General features: G+C 43.1%; 1 protein-coding gene across 2 annotated transcripts in view; it reads left to right on the top strand.

Moving 5' to 3' along the window:
• Nucleotides 1-385: 385 nt before the first annotated feature.
• LOC308124166 (myosin-10) overlaps nt 386-25,545 on the top strand; it is a 65,144-nt gene continuing 39,984 nt past the window's right edge. For both annotated transcript variants that reach the window (XM_080487026.1, XM_080487027.1), the window contains exons 1-3: nt 386-679; nt 3,465-3,842; nt 13,024-13,180. In XM_080487026.1, the coding sequence (XP_080343152.1) occupies nt 3,498-3,842; nt 13,024-13,180 (502 nt within the window). In that variant the 5' untranslated portion in view covers nt 386-679; nt 3,465-3,497. The remainder of the gene's footprint in view (nt 680-3,464; nt 3,843-13,023; nt 13,181-25,545) is intronic.

A 25,545-nucleotide genomic window follows, 5' to 3' on the forward strand; every position in this document is an offset into this window, starting at 1 on the left:
AAGTGTAAGAAAGAAAAAAAAAAGGTTTCAGATATTTCAGTCTGTAAATATTTCTAAAGCTCTCCCATGAAAGGGTTCGGGTGTAGGAATACTTGCTGTGTTATTTTTTGTTATAATAGAGCAGAGAAAAATTATAATGTAATTTGGAGGCATTTGTGAGGTTGACAAGCAGCAGGGATGATTTCTGACGCATGTCAGTGGTTTGTAGCAAATTGTGGGAAGTGTTTTTGTTTACTTGTTTTTTTTGTCCCTTCCAGTCGAGGAGGGAGAGAAAGTCTGCAAAGTGAGAGAGCCCGATTGTGTCTGTGCCGCATGTGGTGGGTGTGCGCACCGCCTAGATATGTGTGGGATGGATTTAAAGAGCCCCCCCTCCCCTCCCTTCTCCTCTTCTCTCTCCAACTGCAAATAAATAAGTGCTGTCCTGCCTGCTGCGTCAGAGGAGAGGGTGGCGGGGAGTTCGGTGTTCCCCCCGGGGGGGTGACGGGGGGGGATTGAGGAGGGGCTCCGGAGTGGGGAGGCTGCGCTGTGCGCGCTGTGCGCACTGTGCGCACTGCATACCCGAGCACACACACATGCCTGCATCTCAATTGTGTGCAGCAGCTCGTTGCGTACAGGAGGAGATCGGAGCGCTCGGATCAGGATTGGACGCTGCTGCTGCTGCTTCACCTCGCAACACCAGGTGAGTTTATTGATCACCCTGATCGATCATTTATTGGCATTATGACGCACTGATGGAGGTTGTGACTGTTCATGAAGGGATCAATCCTCAGGATGGAGGGCGCACTGTGAACTTTATCCAGTCATTACTGAGCCAGTGAGGTTAAACGAGTTTTTTTTTTTTTTGTTATTTTTCTCCCAAAATCCATGTTTAATGATCCAACTCGTGTTGAACGAAGCAGGTTTTCTCTTTGTATTTGTGTCTGTAACACAGCTCCACTCCGGTTAACCTACTTTACACTGGCCAGGAGTTGCGCAGGTTTATTTGTGAGCACGGCTGCAGTGTGAAGTGTACCATCTCGGTTGGTTACTGAGTGAAAAAAATGTCTATTCATTCTGCATTGTGGGAGCTCCAGTTTCATCCGCGGTGTGCGCACTCTGCGCATCGTGTCCAAGCACGGACGTTCACTCAGAAATAAGTCACGCAGACGATCTGAAGTCCCCTGGAACAATTCAGCCCAACTTCTTTCATTGTGCTGTCATGATCTGAACAAGTGGTGACGCGCGGTATTCATGCATTACTTTGTTATGCTGTGAGCCAGGTGGATTATTTCCATTCATTCCTTCTGTCACACAACATGCTTTTAATCTGAAGTGTTCCATGAATTAAAGATGACATATGTATGGCATAATCACTACAGTAGGGGCAGTGACTGATATTTAAGAGTTAATGTAAAGTGTCCTTTAACTGCACATTAGACAGTTTCGTTTTATGTTTTTTTTAATGATACAACTCATCTGATAACTGTTGGCGGCTCACCAGTCAGTTTTAGGGGATAACAAACAAAACAGTATATCATTTTTCTTTGGATTATCTGGTTTTACAAGGAAAATTGGTCTTCGAGCCCCAGTGGCGACTTTCTCCTTTTCACAGTTTGCTGTTTTTGTGTAGTTTGAAATGATATTTACTTAATTTTGAACAAAAAAAAAATGTCAAATGTGCCTAAAATGTGTTCGACTGTTATTTGTGTCTGTTTAAGTACGACACAGATCGTCGTTTGAGTTAAAATGTTCTTTTGGAAGAAGTAGAGGGATCGTTTCCTCACCATGTCCATGCAGGGTCATTCATTCATAAATAAGTCACACAGACTATCGGAGCTGCTCTGAAGTCGGCCTGAACAATCCCGTTCAACTTCTTTCTTTATGTTGTCATCCTCTGAACAAGCGGTGACACGCGGCCTTCCCTCCTCACTGTGTCATTCATTACTTTGCTGTCGCTGCTGTCAGTCAGGTGGATCATTTCTATTCCTTCCTCCTGTACCAAACGTGTTTATGATGGAATCAGATAAATATTTATGATTCAACTCATCTGACAATAGATTGTGGCTCAGCGGCCAGTTCATCGAGGTACATTATAGAAACCATTGTGTTTCAAACGTGTGCATCATTTCAAGAATCGAGATGTTAATAATGGCAGCAATCAACTTAAAAGTGCTTTTATCTGTTTTGAGAAGGACGACGATTCGTTGGTTCATGTTATTTGGAATTGTGAAACTTGTACAAGTCAGTTATTAATGTGTTATAAATGTGTAGTAGATAAAGTACTCACCAGCCAGTCTGATGTAACTTGGTCCAACGGTTCTGCCGTCAGTTCTTCCCTTCACACGGGTTAAACTGATGATCAGCTTTTCTGGTGATCTTCAGACATTTTTTTAAAATATGTCCATTCTTGAGATTGTATTTTGCAGTGAAGTTGAGCTCGATTGCTTCAAGCTTTGAGGCAGGAGGCTTATTTCCATTCATTCTTTCTATCACACGTTCATATTCTGCTGTGTCGTGATTAGTAAAGGTGTAAATCATGTAAATCGCTTCTTCATGTAGCATCTTGATGACAGTGTTATAGATATAAAAAGGTCCCTCAGACAGGTTATATGGGTTAAATCAAGTTATATTTTATTAGATTAAGGCTTATCGCACATTTGAAAATAGGATACCATCTTGTGATTACTGCCTCTCTAAGATAACTCAATATAATGTTTCTGCTATCAACATGTTGGAGATCATGGGAGGTCTGGACCTCCTCTTCCCTGGGAAGAAAATACCAGATCATCTTCTCCACAATATATAGTCTTATTGCACATATTCTCTGTTATTCCATAGGATCTATAGGACAAATAAGGTACTGGCTTCAGGATAGTCCTTTAACAGTATTAGTTTGTGTTATCACTGTGTTGAACTATGAGCAGAAGTAAACCATTGATTCATTCATTCATTCAACAAATCCTTTCTGGATCCACTTCAAAAGTTGTTGGAGGTTTCTGTGTCCAGTCCTCGGAGCATTGAAAACTCTATTCTACCCTTGACCATCAGTTTGAACAATTATTCAGGTTTTAATTCATTTCTGTGTTAATTTTCGGTTGAGCTGAGTGTGTTGTACCAACAATGTCTTCACCGTACCCGCAGAGGAGCAGAATATTGGAAACTGTAGTTAAATTTTCATTTTTGTGCCTTAAAAACATCAAAACTTTATATGTTTGCACAAATGCTGATATAATGAGCATGAACCACAGATAAAGCACATTTTGGGCTTTTTTAGTTGTCAGGTTTGTACTTGATATAAATAATACCTTAACCTCAAAAGCTTGTTGAGTATATGACGAATTTGGCCGGACCAGTTTATGAGCAGGTGTTCTCCATGCCAAAGGGCTTAGAAGGTTTTTGATCGTTGCGAATGACGACAATCAAATATCTTCTCGGCCTGCAGGTCGCCTTACAGCCACTAACCTCTGCACTGTTCTCTGTTGAAGGTGGCCACGTTGCTCTGGTAAATATCCAGTAAGATGTCTCATCGGAGTGGACAAGAGGACCCGGAGCGGTACCTGTTTGTGGACCGGGCCGTGGTCTACAACCCGGCCACGCAGGCCGACTGGACGGCCAAGAAGCTGGTGTGGGTCCCCTCCGAGCGCCACGGCTTCGAGGCGGCCGGCATCCGCGAGGAGCGCGGCGAGGAGGTGCTGGTGGAGCTGGCGGAGAACGGCAAGAAGGTGGTGATCAACAAGGATGACATCCAGAAGATGAACCCGCCCAAGTTCAGCAAGGTGGAGGACATGGCGGAGCTCACCTGCCTGAATGAGGCGTCTGTGCTGCACAACCTGAAGGACCGCTACTACTCCGGACTGATCTATGTGAGTGAAATCGCCCCGGGTGCTCGGGTTCGACTGTGTATATTTTCCACGCTGGATGCACAGATACAGTTTTAATTTTCCAGGCCGTTATCAAAGCAAACTGACCCGACAGTTTCCCTCCACGTAGGTCTCATTTTTGCGCTCGTCTGTGAAAGGATCTCATATCGGGCTTTTGTTTGAACAGCGAGCAGGCACCGAATGTTTTCCTTTTCTAAATGACTCCTGACCACAGAAACACTCGCACATTGCTGCACACTGCATGACTGACAGCTCTCTGTAGTCTTTTAACTATTGCCAGATCTCCTCTCCTCGTTGCCTCTGGGATACAAAGCTGCCCCCCCAGCTCCTCTCTCACCTCGGCTGAAGGCAGACCTCCTCCATAAACACTACTGCTTTCAGTTTGTTTGTCCTGGTCTGTCCTCCTGCTGGTGTGCCTGGACTGATCACAGAGATTGCCTGACCACCGTCTGGTTCAAACTAAACACATTTGGCACAAATATGAGGGGACGGGGGGTTTTCTTTGTCACCTTTTCATCATGAACATATGACAAACTAAAAAAGGGTCATATTATTAACATAAAAACCAAAGATGTAAACAAAACACATGCTGCACAGTTGTTATTAAGTATATATATCTACCTAACTGTTGGGCTTGACATGTGGGATCATTCTGGCAGTATTTTTACGCTAACTCTAACCCTTACTAACAGCTAATAAAATCTATCAAGGCGTCAAAACAGCTGCGGGAATTCCTCCATCCTCCACCTAAATTACAACAAGCTGCAGGGATCCAAACACCGAACACGTTTTGGTCCTTTTGCTTCAATTTATGTAACGCCCATCTAGTGGCACAGTCCCACCGGAGCAAGCGCAGGTCACACTGGAGAGGAAACAGACCTGGAGGGGAAATGAGAGGAGACAGACGGAAAGCAACAAACAAACAACCTGGTGTCAAACAGTGAGCATTCACACTTCTAATCCTAAACTACACTGAAGTGTTTCCACAGCATTAATAGACGAGTGTTGAACATGCGCCATCTAATTGGCCAAATATGTTCACGTGCAGCTACTGATCGCACAGAGCATTTAACGCACTATTTTGCAATATCTACATTGTGGATGTTTATATCACAATACCAAAATAAATACAAATATTTTGTGCATCTCCAGTAGCTGGTATCACTGCAGTGCTTCTGTCTCCACGAATCCTCATTTCTCTCAGTGTGATCTTGACCCATTTGGTGACACATTTCCCAGGAATAGAATATGGGTTACTCATCACCAGAGAGACTCCGGTTCAGGGACTCGACAGGACAAACTGTAGCGAGACGCGATGAAACATCAGCACAGAGTCTCCCGATGAAGTCAGTCAACTGAACTGCAGCGTGTGAAGACAGTGGTTTCAATTTGTCGCTCCTGAAATGAAAAAAATTAAAAAAACATCCCTGAAACGTTCCATCTGGATTGAATTTCCCCGCCATCTCAGCAGCTCCTGACGGTGTTTTTCTTCACTCTTAACGCCGCTCTGTCACAGTTTTCTGCTTTTTCCTTGGTGCTCAATCGGCTTTGGAGCTTGTTGATTGTCCTTTTGGCCACAAAGAATTAAAAACATGTGTCTTGCTGCACTGGGTTTCTGTAAGGGGCTGTGAACTTTTTCCAGATTATTTGACTTACCCCCAAGAGCTCCTGCTGCATCTACTGCAGACATAATATATGGTCCCCCCCCCCAGGCTGTGCTTTGAGTTCAGGTTATTGGGACGACCTCGTTATCTGAGTCGTGTTTCGATCGCAGCGGTTTTGCATTAGTGCGTAAAGAGTTACGGGTCAAGTCTTTCTGAAAACCTTCAAGATCTTTTTATTGCTTTTTCCTCACTGGACATGCCGACTGTACTCGGCAGGTTTCTCGCTCACTTTCACATTTAATCTTCTGTGTGGCTTTTTGTCTTTGAGTGTTTCACAGTCCAGTTTTTCTTTTTTTTACCTTTTCAACGAAAGTTCATTCTGACTCGGCGACTAAAGTTACGCATTATTTCAGAATTTTGAGTAAAAGACCCCATGAATACGGGGAATTCAGGGTCAGCAATTGACCTCACATGTATGTTTTTGGACGGTGGGAAGAAACACAGGCACACAGTGGGAGAACCACTAACCACTGCTCCACCGTGAAGCCTGTTAAAAATAATAATATCGTCTAGTCAACTGTTTTAGTATTTCTTCAAGTGTTTGCAGGAATATTCACAAGTCAGTGTGATTAATTCTGTCTCATTTAATTAAGAAATGAACAATATTTACTTTCAAAACTGTAAGACTTTAATAACTTTAGCAGAGAACATTAAACATCCTTCTGTCCCTTCATCCATTAGTCGTCTATTATAAAAGCTTCACCCAAGTGAAGGACACAGTTCATCCTGCAACATCATTGAAACACAAATTCACACATTCTCCCACCTACAGGCAGTTCACAGTCGCCAGTTAACCCAAGAGATGGTGGGTAAACGCATGAAGGGAGAACATGCAGACTCCACACACACTGTGCGTGTGACTTTGTATGTCATTTTATAAATATGATTTGTAATGAAAAAGAAGGAGACCCCAGGCAGAATAGCGCCCGCGACACTTCAGGAGCTAATGGGGCTCCAAAATAAAATGAACAAAGACTTTAGAACCAAAAGTGGAAGTGCGGGTCTGCGCACCACTGTGTGACACTAAACACCAAAATAATGACGCTTTCTCACAGAATACAACGATAGGCCTGTTTTTCTTTTAAATTGCACTTGTTGATTTTTGAATTAAAACTCACAGTTCAGTTTTAAAACTACAAATGCTAGTTTCACTTTGGAACTTAAGATTTCTTTCTACTTTTTTTATTGTGAAACAGTATGTAACGGTACAATTATTTAGATTATCTTGTCAGTGTGATTTAACCTTGGAAAAGTAGCTGAGATTATAATTTTATTCAAGCCCTGTGCACAGCTAGATCTTTGTCAAAAACCTAATCTCATTTAAATAATTAGTAACCTCCCGAATGAGTTGCAATCGTGCTTCGATCCGGCTGTGATGACACACCTGTCAGTGCTCAGTAATCCGCCGCTCTCGGCGTTATTCCTCTGTGTGGCCTTCTGCCTGCTGACGGCTTCACCGGTGTGAAAGCGGCCCGGCCGGCCGGCCGGGTCGGCTCGTTCAGCGCAGCAGCTTTCTATCTGTAAGGTGGTGAGTCACAGGCTATGCTAGCGGCGCTACAAGCAGGCCTTTGTGTCGTTTGATAAGCCTCAGCTGTCTGAAAGCCTCAAGCATTCCTCCATGGCAAAGAAACCGTCCGTCCGTCTGTCTCCTGCCGCCCACTGCAGCTCCGACTGTCCCACACTCGTCTCAGACTCACTATCCTGCAGATCCACGACAGGCTCCTGCTTTAATTGCTCATTTACGTCTTTTTCCCCTCTTCTCATTGGCGGGGTTGCCTCTCCAGGAATCCCCGTGTGTCCGTCTCCAACACTGTAGAGTAGTTTTTCCTCGTCTCTCACAGCTCTGGCAGACTTCATCCGGGAGATGAGACTAAGATGGCGACTGTTGAGCGACGACGTGGCGATTCGCTGGAATTTGCTCAGGAAAAGTACAAAATGTGACGGCGGAGTGCAAATGGTGCAGGCGGCTGAGCCTCGTCCTCGCTGTGAGAAGCACGAATATATCTTGTGTATCTCCTATTTTATTGAAGAGGGTAAACTGGCATTTAGGCGACACTGCCTCTCAGACGTTGCAGACAAAACAGACACAAGTTATGAAATTCCACAAAAACATTGACAGAAGCAGCACAGAAAGCCAATTATACATAACTAGAAAAAGACACAGATAGATAACAATGGTTCCTAATTAACCCTCTTAACTGAGTTTTCTGAAAAGTAACATGCTATAGATTGGTAAGTGGAGAATAAAACTATCAATAACTTCATTAAAATGCATGTTTTTAGAACTAAATGTTACATAAATGTCAAACTAGTTGGTTAAGAAGTGCTTGTCCATCCGTCTTCACGGTTTCGTGTCTTCGCAGCTCAATATCTCAGTTTATTTTAAGAAGTGCGAACATCCACATTACAGAGCATCTTCCTCCTGCTGAATGATGCAAGTTAAACTAATGAATGAATCAGTCATCAGGCGAACCCGCGGGGTGCTGGCAGCGCAGCTAAAGTGTCTCTATAATGCTGCTGAAGGCGAAGACTCAAGAGAGAGGATTTTCCACAGTAATTAGTGAAATAACTTTATTATATGTACATAAAAGTAACTAGAAGCTAATATTCCCAGTAACTTGGAGAATAATGCTTTTAATCTGCATTTGAAATGACCTGCAGCAAAAGTTTTCAAAGTTTGAAAGATCATCTGACTTCGCACCGCAGTGTATTGATCGTATTTTAAAAGCCCAGTCTGAGGCATTTGTTAGTTTTGCGGCACTCTCCAGGGAACGGTCAAAGTCTCCCGGACGCCGCACAAATCAATGGATCCGAGGCGGCCTCTGTACCCAGAATGCCCTCTTCCCCTCTTCCTGCCTCTGGATGGGCGAATGATCTGTCAGCACAGGCGCTGCCTGGCTGATCAGAGGCGGCAGATGGGTTCGCCTGTTGTGTCTGCTGTTGCCTGTGTGTTGCTCAGCTGTTACTAGGCCACGCCATCCCCTCCCCTGGATCCCATTTCACAGTGGAAATATCGCCTTCTCTTTCCTGGACGGGGCCAGGCTCGGCCGCTTTGGCAGGCAGTGGCCAGCCGGTTGTACGTTCCGGCTGCGAGCTGGCAGCAGCGGCAGTAGAAACGTTCTTTATGCTGCACGGATCCTGACGGAGGTTTCACAGGACTTGGTGGTGCGGAAGCAGAGCTGCAGAGAGCATGAGAATTACTCCTTGTTTCTGTCTGACTTGGAGAGTTTAGAAGTTGGGGGAAGTTGATAGGAATTATTAGGACATTTCAAAGACTGTCGGATGCAAATGCAATACTGATTAGACACAATTTACACCACATGATGCTGATTGCAGGTTCAGTCAAAGAAAACTTCTACACCTGCTTTGGACCAAATTTACTAAGATCATGTTAAAAATGTGGAAAATTGCCATGCTTGCACAAAGAGACACTTTTGCAGGTGATCAAATAAGCGCGTTTTTGCTTGAGCTCACCATTGAGTGACTGGATGAGAGCGCCGAACCCCCACATGCACAACACGGGATGTTATACCTCTGGGTTTTGATAGAGGAAGTTATGAAACAGAATTTAATGGAGAGAAAAAAAAAAAGGTTTGGCACGAGGAAAAAGAAAAACAGATTTTGGGAGAAGATCTGTCACGCCGCCAGTCAGATCTGTGGGAAAATCAAGAACAACAGAAGAGATTCAGAAAAGATCACTGGAAATGTGATACAGAGCATATCTTATCATAAAAGTCTCTTTGCAGACTATGTAAATCATTATAAATACATATGGTAGTAATAAAGTCATAATACATTTTCAAGTATGACACCCTGTGTTAGTAGATCAGCTTCCACATTAAGAGAATGTACAAGGGAAAACCCTGCCGCTCACAGGAAGAACATGCAAACTTCACAAAACAGGTCTCCAAGCCTGAAAATGGAACGGCGGCGAGGCCAGAGAGACTACGCCACACTGCAACGTGATGCAGCAGATTACAAACTGTCCTTGTAGGTGTTGACTTCAGCTCTTTTCTCTCTTTCTGTGCTGCACACTGCAGAACCGGACCGACACAACAGGACAAGACTATTTATAGCAGCCGCAGCTGACAGATATGCGAGAATTAATATTTCATTAGCCTCCGAAAGGAGAGAGCGGAGAGTTCCAGTTTCAGCAGGGCTGCTCTTCCTTCAGGTAGAGACGAGAGAGAGAGCGATTTAGAGAACAGCTGCCAACACGGTTCAGTGTTTGTTCCAACGGCAGGGAGCTTCGTCAGCTGGACCATTGCTCTCTCTCTCTCTCTTTCTCTCCCTCTCTCCTTCAGCACCTTCCTTTCCCTCCCTGCTTTAGTCTGTATCAGCAGTGCAGCATCAGTTGCTCCACGCTGCCGGAGCTGTTATGTAACGGCTCCAGTCGTCGGCCCTCGACTCTCCGGGGCTCCACAGTGAACCTGTGGCTGCTGAGTCACTCAGCCGGTCTTGTATTTGGTTGTTAATCGTGGAGCAGATGTTTGATGCTTTGATATGAGATCACTGTAGTATGCAGCCTATTTAAGTAATATATTCTTCTTTATTAGTACAGTATTTTAAGTGTAGAGTAATTTAATTGTACACAGCAGTTGGTGTGGGACCGTGATAAAATGCTTCACACTGTCGCCTCACATCAACAATTCCCTAATTTGAGAATTTCCATGTTCTACCTAAGCCTGCGGGAGATTTTCACTTTTTAAAATCGAAAGGGATCTGTTACCTCACTGGTGTTAAGCTCATTTAAGTTGAGGGAACATATATACAGATCCTTTTGATCTGCAATGGCCCGAACTTCTGAAAATGCCAAATTTATCCTTTGATTTATATCAGAAAATGCAATATTTAAGGCGCTCTTTCAAAATTTATAATGAAAAACCTAAAATCTATGATGAAAAAATAGGATTCTGAACTTATTTTGGTAAAAACAGGCTTCAATCAACTGGTCAGGTGTCAATACTGTGTTTAGTCTGCAAATTTGACTAAACCAGTGGATCAATAATCAATAGAAGTTGAAAACAAAAATTGTAGACAATGTGTATTTATTTGATGGATGGATAGTTGCATGTTATTTTTGCAGTAAAAACCAGAATGACTTCCTCTAAAGCTCTGCACTTCATATAGAGGTGAACAGGCCGTCTAAATTCATATATTCACTTTATTTATGTGCTGAAACTTCAGAGTCAGAGGTTTCATATTCACGCCATTTTCTTTTTCATATTGCGCTCGTGTACATCCACCTCTACCATTATTCCACATATTTTATGACCGCCGTTGAGAGACCAGTACACACTGTGTATTATACGAGTGCCCGCAGACATTAAAGGTCGACTGTACATTTGCCGGTCAGCCGCGAGGCGGAAACTCCAGTCTGGAGTTGTGTAAGGTGACCCAACAAACAAACATGCCTGTATCTTTGACCTTGTAGCCGGCGGGGAGCCGAGCAGCTCACATCGCTGCCAGAGGCCCAGAGTCAAACTCAAAGCTTGGTAACAAACCTATTTATGATGCAGTTTTATTTCATTGGTTGATTTTTTTCTTTCTAAAGTAAAAACATGTTGGCAGCTAACTCACTATCTTCTTCTTCTTATACTCCTCCTCCTCCTCGTGTTAAGGAAAACACCCAATGATGCAGTTATATGTAAACTAGAATTCATTTCTTGAATTTAGATATTTTTTTTTTTTTTCAGTTTCCTCATCACAGTGGTTGTGAAATAGTTTTTCCTCCACTATTTTGTTATAATAATGTCAGATTTTGTACATTATTGACTGTAACACATTTACAATGGCCAACACTGTTTTTTTTTTTAAATGTTTAAATCATGAATATGGATATATTTTGTACACACAGCAGCAGTAGTTCAATAATAACAACTTATTAATTTCCTCAGTGATCGAATCATCCAAACTGATATACAGATTTCCACTATTAACTCCTTATTACCAGCATTGACTGTATATTATTTCAATTTATTGTAAGAAACGAATAGTCAAAGCCATACATGTTTCTCCTAATACATTTAATAACCTTTCAGTGAGAAGAACTGACAGTGTTTTATCATTTCATAACGTATGTGATCGTCCATCAAGTCAAACATACATGGTACTAATGTGTAATCTGTGCAGGTAGTGTTGTAAACACATGCATGCTGCAGCAGATAAGCTTCACATGGTGCAGATATGTGCCACGGAGATGCATTGAGGTGTGCATTTGCCCCTCAAACAAGCCAGTTGTGAAGGTCGTGCTGTTGGGGGGAGACTGCAGAGCCCCTATATAGCATCTGCAGAATGACAGCGAGCCTTTGCCCCAGCAGGGCCTCTCCCGGGCTCCTGTCTGCCTTCCGCCGCCTGCTCGATTCAGAGCATAGCTGAGAAGCCTTCATACCACACACACTCCCAGAGGAGAAATTGTGGATCTAATTGCATAGCCAAACGCAACACCACAAGTCAGAAAATGGGGCTAAAAGTTTACTGCGTGTGCTATTTACTACTGCCTGAGTCTTTATGTTCTTCATAAACTCTTTATTTAATGTTGCACAGTGCTGTTTTAGATCTGAAGGCTCTCATAAGGACTCTTGAGGTCTTTTGTTGCTCACAACAGAACTAGTGTCTGTTCAGTGTTTCATGTAGTCAGCACCGCCTGTAATCAGTCTGCTCTGTGTCCATCACTGCGTTACGTGCCCACTGTGATGATGTAATCCACAAAAAGTGAGTAATGACGTGCTGCTACACTGATGTAACGCGGACCGTGAAGCTGAAGCTGGAAATCTGCACGCCGCTTCTAATCTCAGAGAGATTTGATGATCTACATGTAGACGTCTATGAAACTGTGTTTTATGATAAAAGGCTTTAATGCATCCAATGAAATTGTCGATCAAAAGTAAAGCACTTGATTGATGAGTTCAAAGTCATTACGCTCAGGAGCCAAAATTCAACTGAAGTGTGCTCAACCAGTGTATTTCACAGCACGACTAGTCCATTTACTCTTTCTCACCAGAATCCCATCAGCTTTGACTGGCAAATTTTTCTCAGTTTTTTGCAATTTTTGCGGAAACAGTTTGCCGAATTTTTAACAAAAGTCACAGCATTCTATTCCCGAATTTTCTGCACATTTTGAGGTGCTTTTTGTGTACTTACTCCCATTCTCACCAATAATCCTATCCGCTTTGACTGGAACATTTTCTTCATTTTTTTTTTTCTTTTGCGATTTTTCTTGCAGAAACGGTTTATTGAATTGTTAACAAAAGTCATAGCACATTATTTTTGATGTGCTTTTCGTGTACATTCCCTCAGCGGTGCAGTGTAGTGTACAAACATATATACCAGCATTCTAAACACTCAAACAACCTGACGAGTTCTCAATCAAATGTAACACAAAATGTGGCTCAGACTAGAATTTAAGTTCTGCTGCCTTCAGTATGCATGTCCTACACATGTTTCCCTCGCCATGTGTGGTTTATTCTGTGGGTTTCTGTTTGTCCCTTTAATTCCAGACGTACTCGGGCCTCTTCTGTGTGGTCATCAACCCCTACAAGAACCTGCCCATCTACTCAGAGAACATCATCGAGATGTACAGAGGGAAGAAGAGGCACGAGATGCCTCCGCACATTTATGCCATCTCTGAGTCGGCATACCGCTGCATGCTTCAAGGTAACACACACACACACACACACACACACACACACACACACACACACACACACACACACACACACACACACACACATTCAGTTGCATAACCTTGAACATGTATTTGTATATTTTTCTCGCCTTGAGTTTAGCTCACTTGCGGCCAGCGTGGGGTCCAGCTGCATAGCGCAGCAGATTAGTGTGTGAGGACGGTGTGCAAAGTGTGTGAAGGGTCACAAGGTCAGAGCGGATGTGACGTCGCTGGTTGTGTCTGAAAGGTCTGCTGTCACGAGGGTCAAATAGCAGATTAACTATCGGAACGGTTTTCCAGCGGCGTGGAGTTAATTGTTAATTGCATGGCGACACAAGGCCGATGTTTAACATTTACAGTGGCGGATTTTTCCACTGAAGTGCTTCATCTTTTTCCCCAATATTTCAGTCGGGTGTGTGCTAATCTGACTCTGACGTTTTTGAACCACTGCGGCTTCTTAAGACGGTTCATGTATTATGTAGCTTTGGTTTATTATTTCATCTCTGAATAGTTTCTTAAAGATTTGTTGTTGTACGATTTATGCTGCATCAGCCTTTTGCAGCTCCTGGTGGACAACAACCTCTTTCTGCACCACAGATAAGAGTAATCCTCTGGAAGTGGTCAGGGTGAGACCTCTGAGCCTCTAATAGGGTGGGTGGTGATAAGCTGGCCTGCTGTGACTGTGGGATTCATAAAGAAAGGCAAAAGACGAGAGAGAGAAAGAGAGAACAGGTTCCATCACCATCACTCTTCAGGTCGTCATTAACTGGACCTGCCCGCTCCGATCCTGTAGATTTGTTTTCATCCTGCACATTCACTGCATGCCTCAGTGTCGCAGCTGTTGAACACTAAAACCCGTTGCAGTTCAGGAGGAGATGAAGTCAGATGAAACTAATATGCTCTGATAAAGACCGAGTATCACTGAATATGTTGAGACCGTGAATTTAAGAAGAGTTGTGCAACTTGTTTTGATGGACTTTGATTACAATCTCACTCGTGGACACTTTGCTGCACTCGGTTCTGGAGAGAATATATTGTCTGGCGTCTGTGGCTGGATCAGTTGAGTAAGTGGGCTGTCTTCCAGTCTTAAAATCGTTGGTTTGAATTAACTGACCCCAGAGTCGTTTGGTTAAAGAAACACCCAGAACGCAACAAAAGACTTGTTGTCGGTTAAAAACTCTGCAAATGAGGAATGTCTGAGCATCTTGACTTTATGCTGCAGCTCAGACTCCATGTGGACCGAGTGAGAAGGACGGTGGATGGATGTAAGAGGCAAGACTTTAGATACAGATTGTTGTTGAATCCTTTTATGTCCAGTAGAACGTTCTGATTACCCTTATCCAAGTCTATCCGTGTTTAAACAGCTTTCGCCGGGCTGCTGTGTATCTTCACTGTCACACCCTGGAAACAACAGCATCACTGCCTTTACTTTGATTCTTTAAATAGCCTGTTGGTTTCATTTGTCCTCGATGCCTTGATGTGACATCGTCTTTGACTGAGGGCAGACTCTCATGGCTGCCGTCTCTCTGGGGGAGTTTTGTGTCTTGACATGGCGTCATGATGTTCTCAGATCTGGAGCCATGGGCTGAACACAGAATATTAACTTCTCAAGTATTTTTCACAACGTTTTTTGGGATCATCTGTTTCCAACTCTTTGTCGCCTGTGGCGCGGCACAGCGCAGCAGTGGTCGCGACTACTGCCACCCAGCAAGATGGTTCCTGGTTTGAACTTGTTCCATTCGTGGGGTTGCTTCCTCTTGCAACTACAGTTTCTTTCTGGCAGAAATGACCTGAGTGTTGTGTTCATGGTGAGGCTTAATCAGTTGTATATATAGATTGCAGCCTTGCTGGTGTAGAGTCCAGATCTGAAGGACACTGGGTATGTGTAAATATGCATCCTGAAATCAAGACAAGTTTGACTTTTTTGCTTAAAGATTTCAAAAAATGGAATAAAGTAAATGTTCTTCATCGATTGCTACTGCTTGTTTTAAAAATAATTCTTCACATTTGTTATACGACATAGACTCCTAACAAGTATAAGTTCAGGCAATTATTTGTGCTTGTTTAAGATAAAATAAGATGAGATAAACTTTATTGTCTACCTGATGTGGCGGCAGAATCTTTTCTTTAACAAGGCCCCAAACAATAAAATACATGTTCAGTAAAATTTCTTTTATGCTCCACATACTAAAGTCAATATTTTCTTCATTAGTTTGTATTGTAAACATCCCATCACACGTTGTATAAGACGTATGTATAAGCTTGTTCCTCAATTCAGCTTCCTGAGGTGAAGAAGAATAAAGCTTGTTCAAAGCACTTTCTGTATCTAAAAGTATTAAAGTGAGATGTTTTTTTTTGATTAACATCAATTGTATATATATATATATATATATGCTTTATCTGTGTATTCCTTTAAGTGTGATCAGATATTTGAACTGGGAGTGAGACCGAAACAATCACACGCACCGTCCTGTAATTTTGCAACTTGTTTGTCTGGATGTTGGACGCTTCCCCCTCGCTCTATCTGTCGGACCCCCCCCCCCCTGCCAACAGGCCGAACAAAGCAGGGACGGTGAATCGAGGTCATGACTATCCCAGCCACTCGCGCCACGCTGCGCTAAATTCTACGAGCTGAGTCATCGCCAAGTTGTCATAGTCGCCTGAGCGTCCCGTCATCCCTCTGCTGGGCTTCTGTGAGTCGGGGTACCTCACCATGGATACCTATGTGTGTATCTGTGTATGCAAACCAAAATAACCTCGAATCAAAGTGAGACTTTGTGAGTGGCAGAGTCTCAGCCGGCTGCAGAGGGAAGCGTTTGCCTGCGTTGACTGACTCTGTACTTCAGGCTGGTTCATTCAGCCGCCGCCGTCTTCAGGTTCCTCCTTTCACTGTTGCAAAGTATTTAGAGTCTCCTACTGTTTGGTAATTGCTTTCTTTCTTCTCTCAGTGTGTAGAACAGCTCGCGTCTCTAATTTCCACCTTTATTTTTTTTATTAGTTTGTTCTGCCCTTTTTTTTTTTCTCTCTCTCTCTCTATTTATTTCAACCAGAATGTTCTGGGTTGAAAAACACTAAAGAGGAAAATTCCGCACATCCTTGAAAGCAGTTCGGTTGCCTTTCACTTAACATGGAAACTACAAACCGCAGCTCTGCTGGAAGCTCTGTGGCAGCTCTGTTTGCTCTTTGATCAGGAAACACAGGATGACAAGTGTGAGGAATGCCCATTTTCTCATCACTCCTTCATGTCTGGAAACAGCCGGCGGTTGGTTGCCATGGCCTGGCCTCTCTTTCTCTTTGCGTTGCCATTTTCTCTTAAATTGCCTCTCGAGTCGTCAAACTGACACATCAGCACCAGTCGCGTTGTGCTGCAGCTGCAAAAATGCTCGTTCCAGAAAATCACAGGATCTTTGAAATCATGTCTGAGTCATACACAACTTCCATACATTCATGTATTTCTGAGAAAATGGCTCGAACTTTGAGGAGGAAGGGTTTGGACTTGATTGACCAGTATATAGACACACAGCTATGAGTGATTTTAAGATGATCGATTAATCTCACCTGGACTCTTTGAAACATGAATTTATATCTTCAAACTGGATATTTTAGATCTGATGGAGACATTTGAAACACACATGATTCTTCAAGTGAGGCTCCCAGTGTCATGACTCCCAGTCCGTATTCTTGGGGGATTTGATATTGTTAATGTTTATAGCGTATCCTTCTCTCCCTGTATGTGTGTGTGTGTGGTTTCATTCCAAAAACAACCAACGGCGCCAGCCCGTGGGCTGGCATGCCAACTACAATGTTTTCGGTCCTCCTGCAGTTTCAGTGTAAACATGCATCATTTCCAAAACGTTGCCGTATGAAAGCAAAACATTTCTGAAACGAAAAATGCAAAAATGATGTATTTTTACTTAAAATGTTTTCGTCTAAACGGGGCCTTAGATCCTTTATTCTCGACCTGGAATCTTGAATCAGATTTTTCATGTTTCACTGGACTTGAACTCTTCAAACTACTGTGTTCTTTACAAAGTAGACACTGATTCTTTAAACCAATCCCAGAATCTTTTAATTCAATCGGGACTCATAGATTCATCAAACAGCACCTGGAATATTTAAAACAGAACTAAACTCTTTGCACTGGAACTCTTTAAATCTTTAAACTCTTCATCTATCCTAAGTAGACACGGCCTCTATAGACTGACATCGTATTCTTTCAGATAAACCTGAACCTAAATGATTAAAGAGCATGATGTTGAGATGAAAGTGTTTTACAAGAAAAGGAGAGAATTTACTTCAAATCTAAATCTGCTCGGATCAAGACATAATTTAACAACTAGACATGTTTCATCTTAAAACGACTGCTCGTTACGTCCTCCACCAGGCAGCAGTTGACCAACGGACATCTATGTGTGTGTGTTTCCTCTCTCAACAGACAAAACGCAAACCCTGGTTTTTCAGCAATGCAGGAACGGATTGGAAAAAGCTGTGATTTCTTTAGCGTTCTTAGATGTGGGATTCCCATGGATCCCATGGTCCAGGCTGCCTCTTTAAGTCTGAAACACACGTGATGGGGTGGATTTGATCGAGGAGTATACAGATGGCGCTGTAGACACAGCACGTTCAGAGGATCCTGAACAAAGAGAAAGTAAAACCATTGTCTGTTGCTGCGGTATTTATTCTTCTCAGAGGACAGTCAAGAGCAGAATTTACCGACAATGATGCCACAGAGCTGTAATTATGAATTTTGTGGATTTTGGAAAGTGTGGGACGGGTCAATGGAAAGACTCGAAGGTGACACTGTTCTTTTTATTTGCTTTTATAAGTAGATTTACTGTAAATGTAGTTTTAGTTTTCTAACAAGAATTTACACTCTTGAATGAGTTCTTCTATGAAAACGTTGTTCAAACTGAACACGTGTGAGGTTAAAACAGCTTCAACATTAACGTGTACAACTTTAACTTTTAACAGTGCCTGCTGCTTGTTGCTCATAGGAATCATTTCAGTACTGTATATAAAGATGATTCTGGTCTCTTCACATTCAGTTATTTCTTCATGGTACTGTTGTTAATTTGACTTTAGTGTTAATAGTAAATGCACATATTGTACCTGTTCTGTGCTATGTGGCTTTCGCGGTGTTCCACAGGGTGCACTCCGAGGAGTCCATCTCTTCATTTTTGAAGAAATTTTGATTTATGAGGCTAAATTCTTCTTAATATGTTCAGCCAGATTAATATAACACGCTGATCTTAGCTTATTTTGTAAACACTGCATTGCTGTTGGTCTCACCAATGCTTTTACATTGCTCCTGTTATCATTTTTCCATACATTTTTTACTAAGTCCCTTTGGCATTCTTGCGATCATGTTTGTAAAGATGTAGGTAGAAACAAGGAGGCTATGCAAGACTCCTCCTTAAATGATATTTGAAGTTGTTTGAACTGATCTGAACTTTGAAACCAGGCCCCACATGACACAAAAGCTGATATGAGGGGTGTTCTGTTCTGTATTTTGCTTGGGCCTTACATCATGAGTTACAGCTACTCCTTGATATGAAATATTTGTCCTGCAGTGCAGGCGAGGGAATGGATGAGGTAATGCGAGCAGAAAAAATGGAAAATGTCTCGGACCACAGAGTCACAGTGGGAATACTGAAGGATTTCATATTGAGGAGGATATGAATATTTTTGAGTTTAAAAACATGCGCACACGATCAGCAACGTTGCACAGATTCATGAAGTGTAGGAAAGGAAAGACTGAAAAACAGAATGAGGGGAAAGCAAGAAGGGAGCAGAAAGGACAGAGTTTATGGGGGAAACGGAGCAGAGGGTACAGGGGAAAGGCAGAGGGGGCGGCCAGCATTGTGGCTCACAATGGGGGCTTTGTGCAGACTGAAGGGGGCTGGGACCAGGGTGCTGTGTGTGTGGGTGCAGCCAGGGAGGCCTGGAGCTGCACGGCTCTTCTCTGGGAAATGAGGCCACTTGTTGGGGCAGTGAGGGCCAGAGAGGAGGGCTGGTGGAGGGCACACCCAGTGTCTGAGTGACAAGACAGGTGTGTGTGTGTGTGTGTGTGTGTGTGTGTGTGTGTGTGTGTGTGTGTGTGTGTGTGTGTGTGTGTGTGTGTGTGTGTGTGTGTGTGTGTGTGTGTGTGTGTGTTAGGGACTTTTTCCCCTGGTCTTCAAAAATGCCGTCGGTACACATTGAAGCTATATATTTCAGACAAATGGTGTAGTCTGTTTAAATGGGGTGCTTGTATGACTTTAGTGCAAACACACACACACACACACACACACACACACATACACACAAACTGATGCACGTATAATGACAGGCAGCTGTGGACTTCATACAGGATAAAATCATCCCACTGCTTAGGAGCTGTACATCATTTCTGATATATAGTTCTGGCTATGCACACTTTTTCCTCTACCCATCCTGGAAACGGGTCGCGATCAGGAGGACTGTTCTGTATCAGCTGTCATGCACACCAGGTCGGCTTCAATTTTGGCTTTTTCCTCCTTGTTATTCTGCACATTTTTGGAAATCACAGCTATATGGATGTCAGATGTTTGGCAGAAACCACAAAAACAGACTGTCTGGAGTAAAATTGATTAAATCAATTACATTAAAAAGAATGTGTTTTATGTAGTTGTATTCTAATTAGACTTCTAAATAGTGCATTTTTGTTGTTTTTTTTGTAATGAGAAGCTTGCACTAGGAGTGTCAGTGTAAGATTGCACACCTACTTAACATTCTGCATCCTAATATGTCATGGCTATCTTCCCTCTGTATAGACATCTCCTCTTAAATTAAGGCTTTGGCAAACATCTGAATATATGCGCTTACGTAACCTCTTTTTATGAGATAAAATTGTTTGATTTTTCGAAGAGTCACATTGACAGAGAAATGAGGATTACCAGCGACATCTGCCTCTGTATTCATCTCTTTAAGGTTAAAGTGATTTTTTTGTTGTTATTAGCAAATGAGACTGAGGTCCCGTTTACACGACAATGTTTCAAGATAAAATGCGTAATTTTTACATTTTCATGCCACTATCACGCAGCAATGTTTTGAAAACGATGTCCGTGCATACGAAAAAGGCATAAACACTTAAAACAATGTAGTTAACATGCCGGACCACTAGTGGGTGATATTGTTTGTTTTTGTCATGGAACAACACACAGAGAACAATTCGCTGTAAACACCAACAATGGCGAGTGCTCGTATGGACAGACTTTTTCAAAAAGTTGTTTCTTTCAGGACTGTATCTATGTAACCTTGTATTGTATAGTTGTAGTTCATTCAAGTTCTTTCAATATCCAGCAAAGTATTTATGTGTTTCCACCCCAGTGTATTTTAATCACTTAAAGACTCAGCGGTGACTATTACAAGTTATCCAGGTTGGTCAGGCCTGCAGGTTACAGGTTGTATATGTTTACTGTTGTGTGTAAACACATGTGCAGTCCAGAGTGAACGCTCTCAGTCCCGACGCACTGTCGTAGGTGTGTGTCTGAGCCAGGTTGTGGGGAGTTGATTTAGTGGAGTCCCTGTCTTGTAATGCCCTCGTTCTTAGATAGTGTTGTCATGAGAGACACATAGCGGTGATGCCAGAGGCCTCGGCTCAGCAGATTGGGTTACCTGACTGAAGCTGTTGCCACCCCCCCCAATCGCTGACATCCACAGACCTGCGAGCTGTTGGGGAGCGAAGCAGTGAGACGGCTGTTTGTTTCAATCCGTCACTCCACGAAATGAGCTGATGAGTCCATCTGCTCTTTATTCATCTATAAAGTTAACACGTGAGCAGAAAACTGGCCCATATCCAAGACAGTAAGGCAGATCTGATCAATTCTGAGACTTGGAGTCTGCAGTGTTCAACTTCAGAGGCATTTGTTTCCATCATCTGTCGGGAATATCAGCTCTCTGGATGTTTGCTGTTGTTTTCTTCTTATTTTTATAATTTATTCAATCAAAATTTGGTTATTTTATACCAGTTCGCAGAGCTGGCAGCACATAAACTCCAGATAAAGTTTATTCCTTTTACTCATGATCTTGTATGGTTTGAATTCATATGTGTGGAGGCTGAATCGGCCGACTGTTTGTTCAGTCTTATTAATTACATCAAGCAACGGTGATGATAGTTTTGTGATTGGTTCGCACAGTTAACCATTTACCATGATTTAATCACATCTATGAAAAAGATGATTCTGATGTCGACATATAAAAACCTGTGTTGTGTTCATGAGATTCTTGGGTTTTTTTCTATGAGTGAGACCACCCATCGTAAGAAACAGAACGTTACAGCACCCCGAGCCCACTCAGCTGTCTCTCACTCAGCACCAGCAGGTCAACAAGGAGGAGAGAACAAATGAGAGTCCATCCGTGCACTAGTAGGATAATCACTGGACGTTGTGCTGGCTGAAAAGTCAAAGTACAAGAAATGAGTGAGAAACACCTGCAGAGCACATGCCCCCAAGTGCCACATGTTCAGCTGCGTCTCGTTTTGTTAAGAAAAAAATGTGTCACTGAAATATTTAAAAACACTTTTCTTCTGGATGTTTTAAAGCCTTCAGGTGTTTTAATCAGGTTTTAACCTTGTTCTGTGAAGTGCTTCATTCACCTTTAATGGTTGCTGCTGCAGTGACCTGACTTGACTTCCAGCAGCCTTCATCCCTTTAACATTTTCAGATTTAGTGTGCCGTTACATATTCTTCATTCAGTCCAACCCGGTCACGTAGTATCTCATTGAAGTATTTTTCCTCCCTGTGCGTGAACCCGCCCTGCTCCCCCTTGTGAATCAGGAATTCCTTTGGGGCTGCGGAGCTTAGCAGCGCGATATGAGAGGTGCCAGTACAGCCACACACAAACGCACACGAAAACGTCCTTGTCCCGTTGGATTATGGCAGGCCGAGCCGTCACAAAGAACCACTGTGGACCAAAACAAGCCACCCGGCGGCTGCCATCTGCAATTGATTATGTTGCCAAATACTTTCTGCCATATCTCCCGCAACTGCTTTCTCTTCCCTTTCATTGACGCGGAGGCAACACCCAACAGCACAGGGCTAATTTTACCCTCTCTGCAGGCACACTATTATAAAGCACTTACGCTCTTTTGGCATAAACAAAGCTGTGCGTGTGTGTAACCTGTAGTTTCAGCGGCGGCTCAATACATCCACTGTCTGGTGCCATCACAACGCTCCAGAGAAGTGTGTTAAATCTAATAGTGACCTTTTGAGCAGCAGCGGGGATAATGTGGATTGTATTTCCACGGGGGCCCATGCAGGTAATCGTGTCCGACAGTGAGAAGTTAGAGAGTTGCATGGAGTTGATAAAGTATGACAGGAGCAAGAAGTCGGGGGAATAGTCCGTGATGCTTCGCAGGAGTTGTTTGAATTGGACTGACATAGGGAAGGACTGTCTGCTTTATTGAAGGGTTTGTGTACATCAATATATCGGCATGCACCGAGTAAAAAGCACTTGTTACGCTCCCTGTGGTACCTCAACAGGCTGCTCAGTGGTCTGGCAATGAAAAAAATGCAATTGGAATTTGAGCAAGAAGAGCACACCTGTTTCATTTTTTCCCAGTTGATGATGATGATGATGAGAGTTGTGACGGAGTGTATCAGTGTCGGAGAATAAAACCCCACCCTCCTTCATCACCGAGGGAAATGAGAGCCCAAACGTGGGTTTGAATGTGAAAATCTTTTCGGTCTGTTTATTGCTCCGAGGCTCTCGTAATGCTCTCCTCCTCCTCGACAGCCTACATAATCTACAAGTAGTTTGAGTATTCGTTCCACGCTTTGCTTCACTCCCACTGCCAGCAGATGTTACGGTCCCGTTTAGCCGTTGAGTTCCATTACGCAGGCAGCACGTTGTCTCATCTCTGCTCTGCTTCAGGACGGCTGCTGCGTATCTTCAGACCGAGAGAAATGAAGTAGAGTAAATGCAGTGGGACACGCATATTACATTTCAAAGTCTTCTAATTAGCTCCGGGATGTTTACCACACCAATCCAACACATGTGCAATCTTATTCTCCTCGTTTCTCTCTCCCTCCGTTGCTCGTTCTGTCCTGATGCCCCTCTTTTTCCCCCCTCGCAGACTTTTCTCATTTCACCCCGGCATCTGAAAAATGCCCTTTGTGGGACATGAGAAGGGAAAGACTCCAAAAGTCGGTCTGAAAACCCTCTGAGGAGTACAGATCAGACAGTGCAGCACGAGCTGATGTAGCTGAGAGAATGAAAAGCTTCCACACGGGTTCGACACGGTTCATTCATCCCGTGTTTAACCTCTTTATAAGCGATTGTTCTTCATTCACTAATTTACTAAGGGTCACAGTCGGTGAAGACGTAAAAGTCAAATTCTTATAACTTGTTCTTCATGTTTGCTCAGCGTTTTTATTGAGTGAAGTCTTAAACATTGACTGCGGGGTCCCTGGTCCGGATCTACATTGCAGTCAGAACTACATCCAACATAGAAACCAACCAAATCTATGGTTGAAGTTGCAATGACTTTGCTGTCGGAACCTTTTGGAAAACCTAGATTTCATCGATCCGAAGCACACGCTCCACGTTCTGCTATTTAAATAGCTGGTTATTTGAGTCCCTTTCAGGTGAATGACACGTTTTGCTGCTACATAGTTCGAGTAATTGATAAATAAATGTGTCGTTCCAGTCTAATTCAGTGTTCAAGAACAGTTTTCCTGTTGATATAGAGATATCGAGACGACTGCGGCACAGTTAGTTGAGCGGGTCATCTCTTAATTGTTTTGATTCTATTTGTAGAAGTATCTGTGAATAAGACATTAAAGATTTAAAAACTCTGTTGTCAAATGGTATACACTTGGCATTGAAGGGTTAAATTGCTAGAAAGGCTATAATTCCACTCACAGTCACTATTGAAAGAGGCAACCTTTTGTTTCCGGGGATTAGAGGCCTTGATTTTACCGTTGGCCCCGTGAGTTCTGACTATTATATCGGAATTTAACTGATTTGTTCTCCAATTATATGAAGGTTGAAGGCGTGAAGGTTAACTTTGTTGGAAAGCTGAAGCTGAAGGTGTAAATGGTGAAGCTTCCTCAGAGCTGTTGTTTGTGTGATCTTTCTCTCCACACACACACTCACACACACACACACACACACACACACACACACACACACACACACACACACACACACACACACACACTATCCCAGGTGGTCTCTCGCACACTGCTGTCATTTCCGAGAGGGCGGAGAAATTCCATGACCCGTCGTGACCGTCTATTTCTGTCCGTGATCTCAGCTGCCAACTGTCGTCGCTGTCCGGCAACTGAATCAGTAGTACGGAAACGTCTGAAAGCAAGTCAGTGGGTGACTTGACATTCAGCTCCTATTTTAGTACCTCGGCTTCTCTTCTTTACATCATTACTCCCGATGTGCCAGGCTGAGCTTCCCTTCTCTGGTATCTGCATTTCCCCCTCACTTTCCTCTCCTATCTGCTCTCCTCCCACCGCACCCTTCTCTCCCTGACTTCACTCTTTCCTTGGAACCATCACTGAGCCTCCACCCCAACTGGCACAGAGAGAAACTGTCTAGGTGACCGATGGAGACGCAGATAAACTTACCCAACCACCTGCTTTGTCCTTTCCTTTTATTATCACCTCTGTTGCACATGCCAGCCTGCTGAAAAACAACACCTAGTCCACACCCAGGAGGCCCCGGCGCTGGACGCAGGGGAAACCATGGTGCAATCGAATTCCAGCACACGCAGACACAGACTGCTACTGACAAAGGGCCGGGGCGGCTCAGTGGGGCTCCTGAATGCCGAACTGGCAGCTGGTTCAACAGCATTACGGTGACGAACACAGTTGACCTGTTTAGACATTCAATGGCCTCGAATGGAAGGAGAATGGGATTTGATTTTGGGCTTTGATTCTTTTTTCTTCAGCTTCTTTTTCAAAAATGATACTCATATATTTGAACACCATTCGGTTTAATATTTAAATCCGCCCTTTATTTTCCTATTACAGACAATCCTGCATCATTGACCTACCTGCCTGATCCAGTGTGATGATTTAATATTCACTCTCTGTGCCCACATTCCTTGAAAAACATGAAGAATTTCCCAAATCTAATTAATGAATTGTGTGAATTTCCTCCCCTGATCTGCCCCACGACGGTTTGTCCCATTTCACAGAATGAATTTAACTGCACCAGAGTAAACAGCTATTTTACAAACAGTTTGGAGTTTATTTCATATTTTAAGAATATACACTTATTTGTCATGTTTCATATTTGCTGCGAAGACGGGAGATATAAATCCGGCCACTACAGAATCTCCTCCTCAGGATTTTCCATATTTTAGTGAATGATATGAAGTGAC

This window comes from Lipophrys pholis (genome assembly GCF_963383615.2).
Source record: "Lipophrys pholis genome assembly, chromosome: 19".
NCBI classification, from domain to species: Eukaryota; Metazoa; Chordata; class Actinopteri; order Blenniiformes; family Blenniidae; genus Lipophrys; species Lipophrys pholis.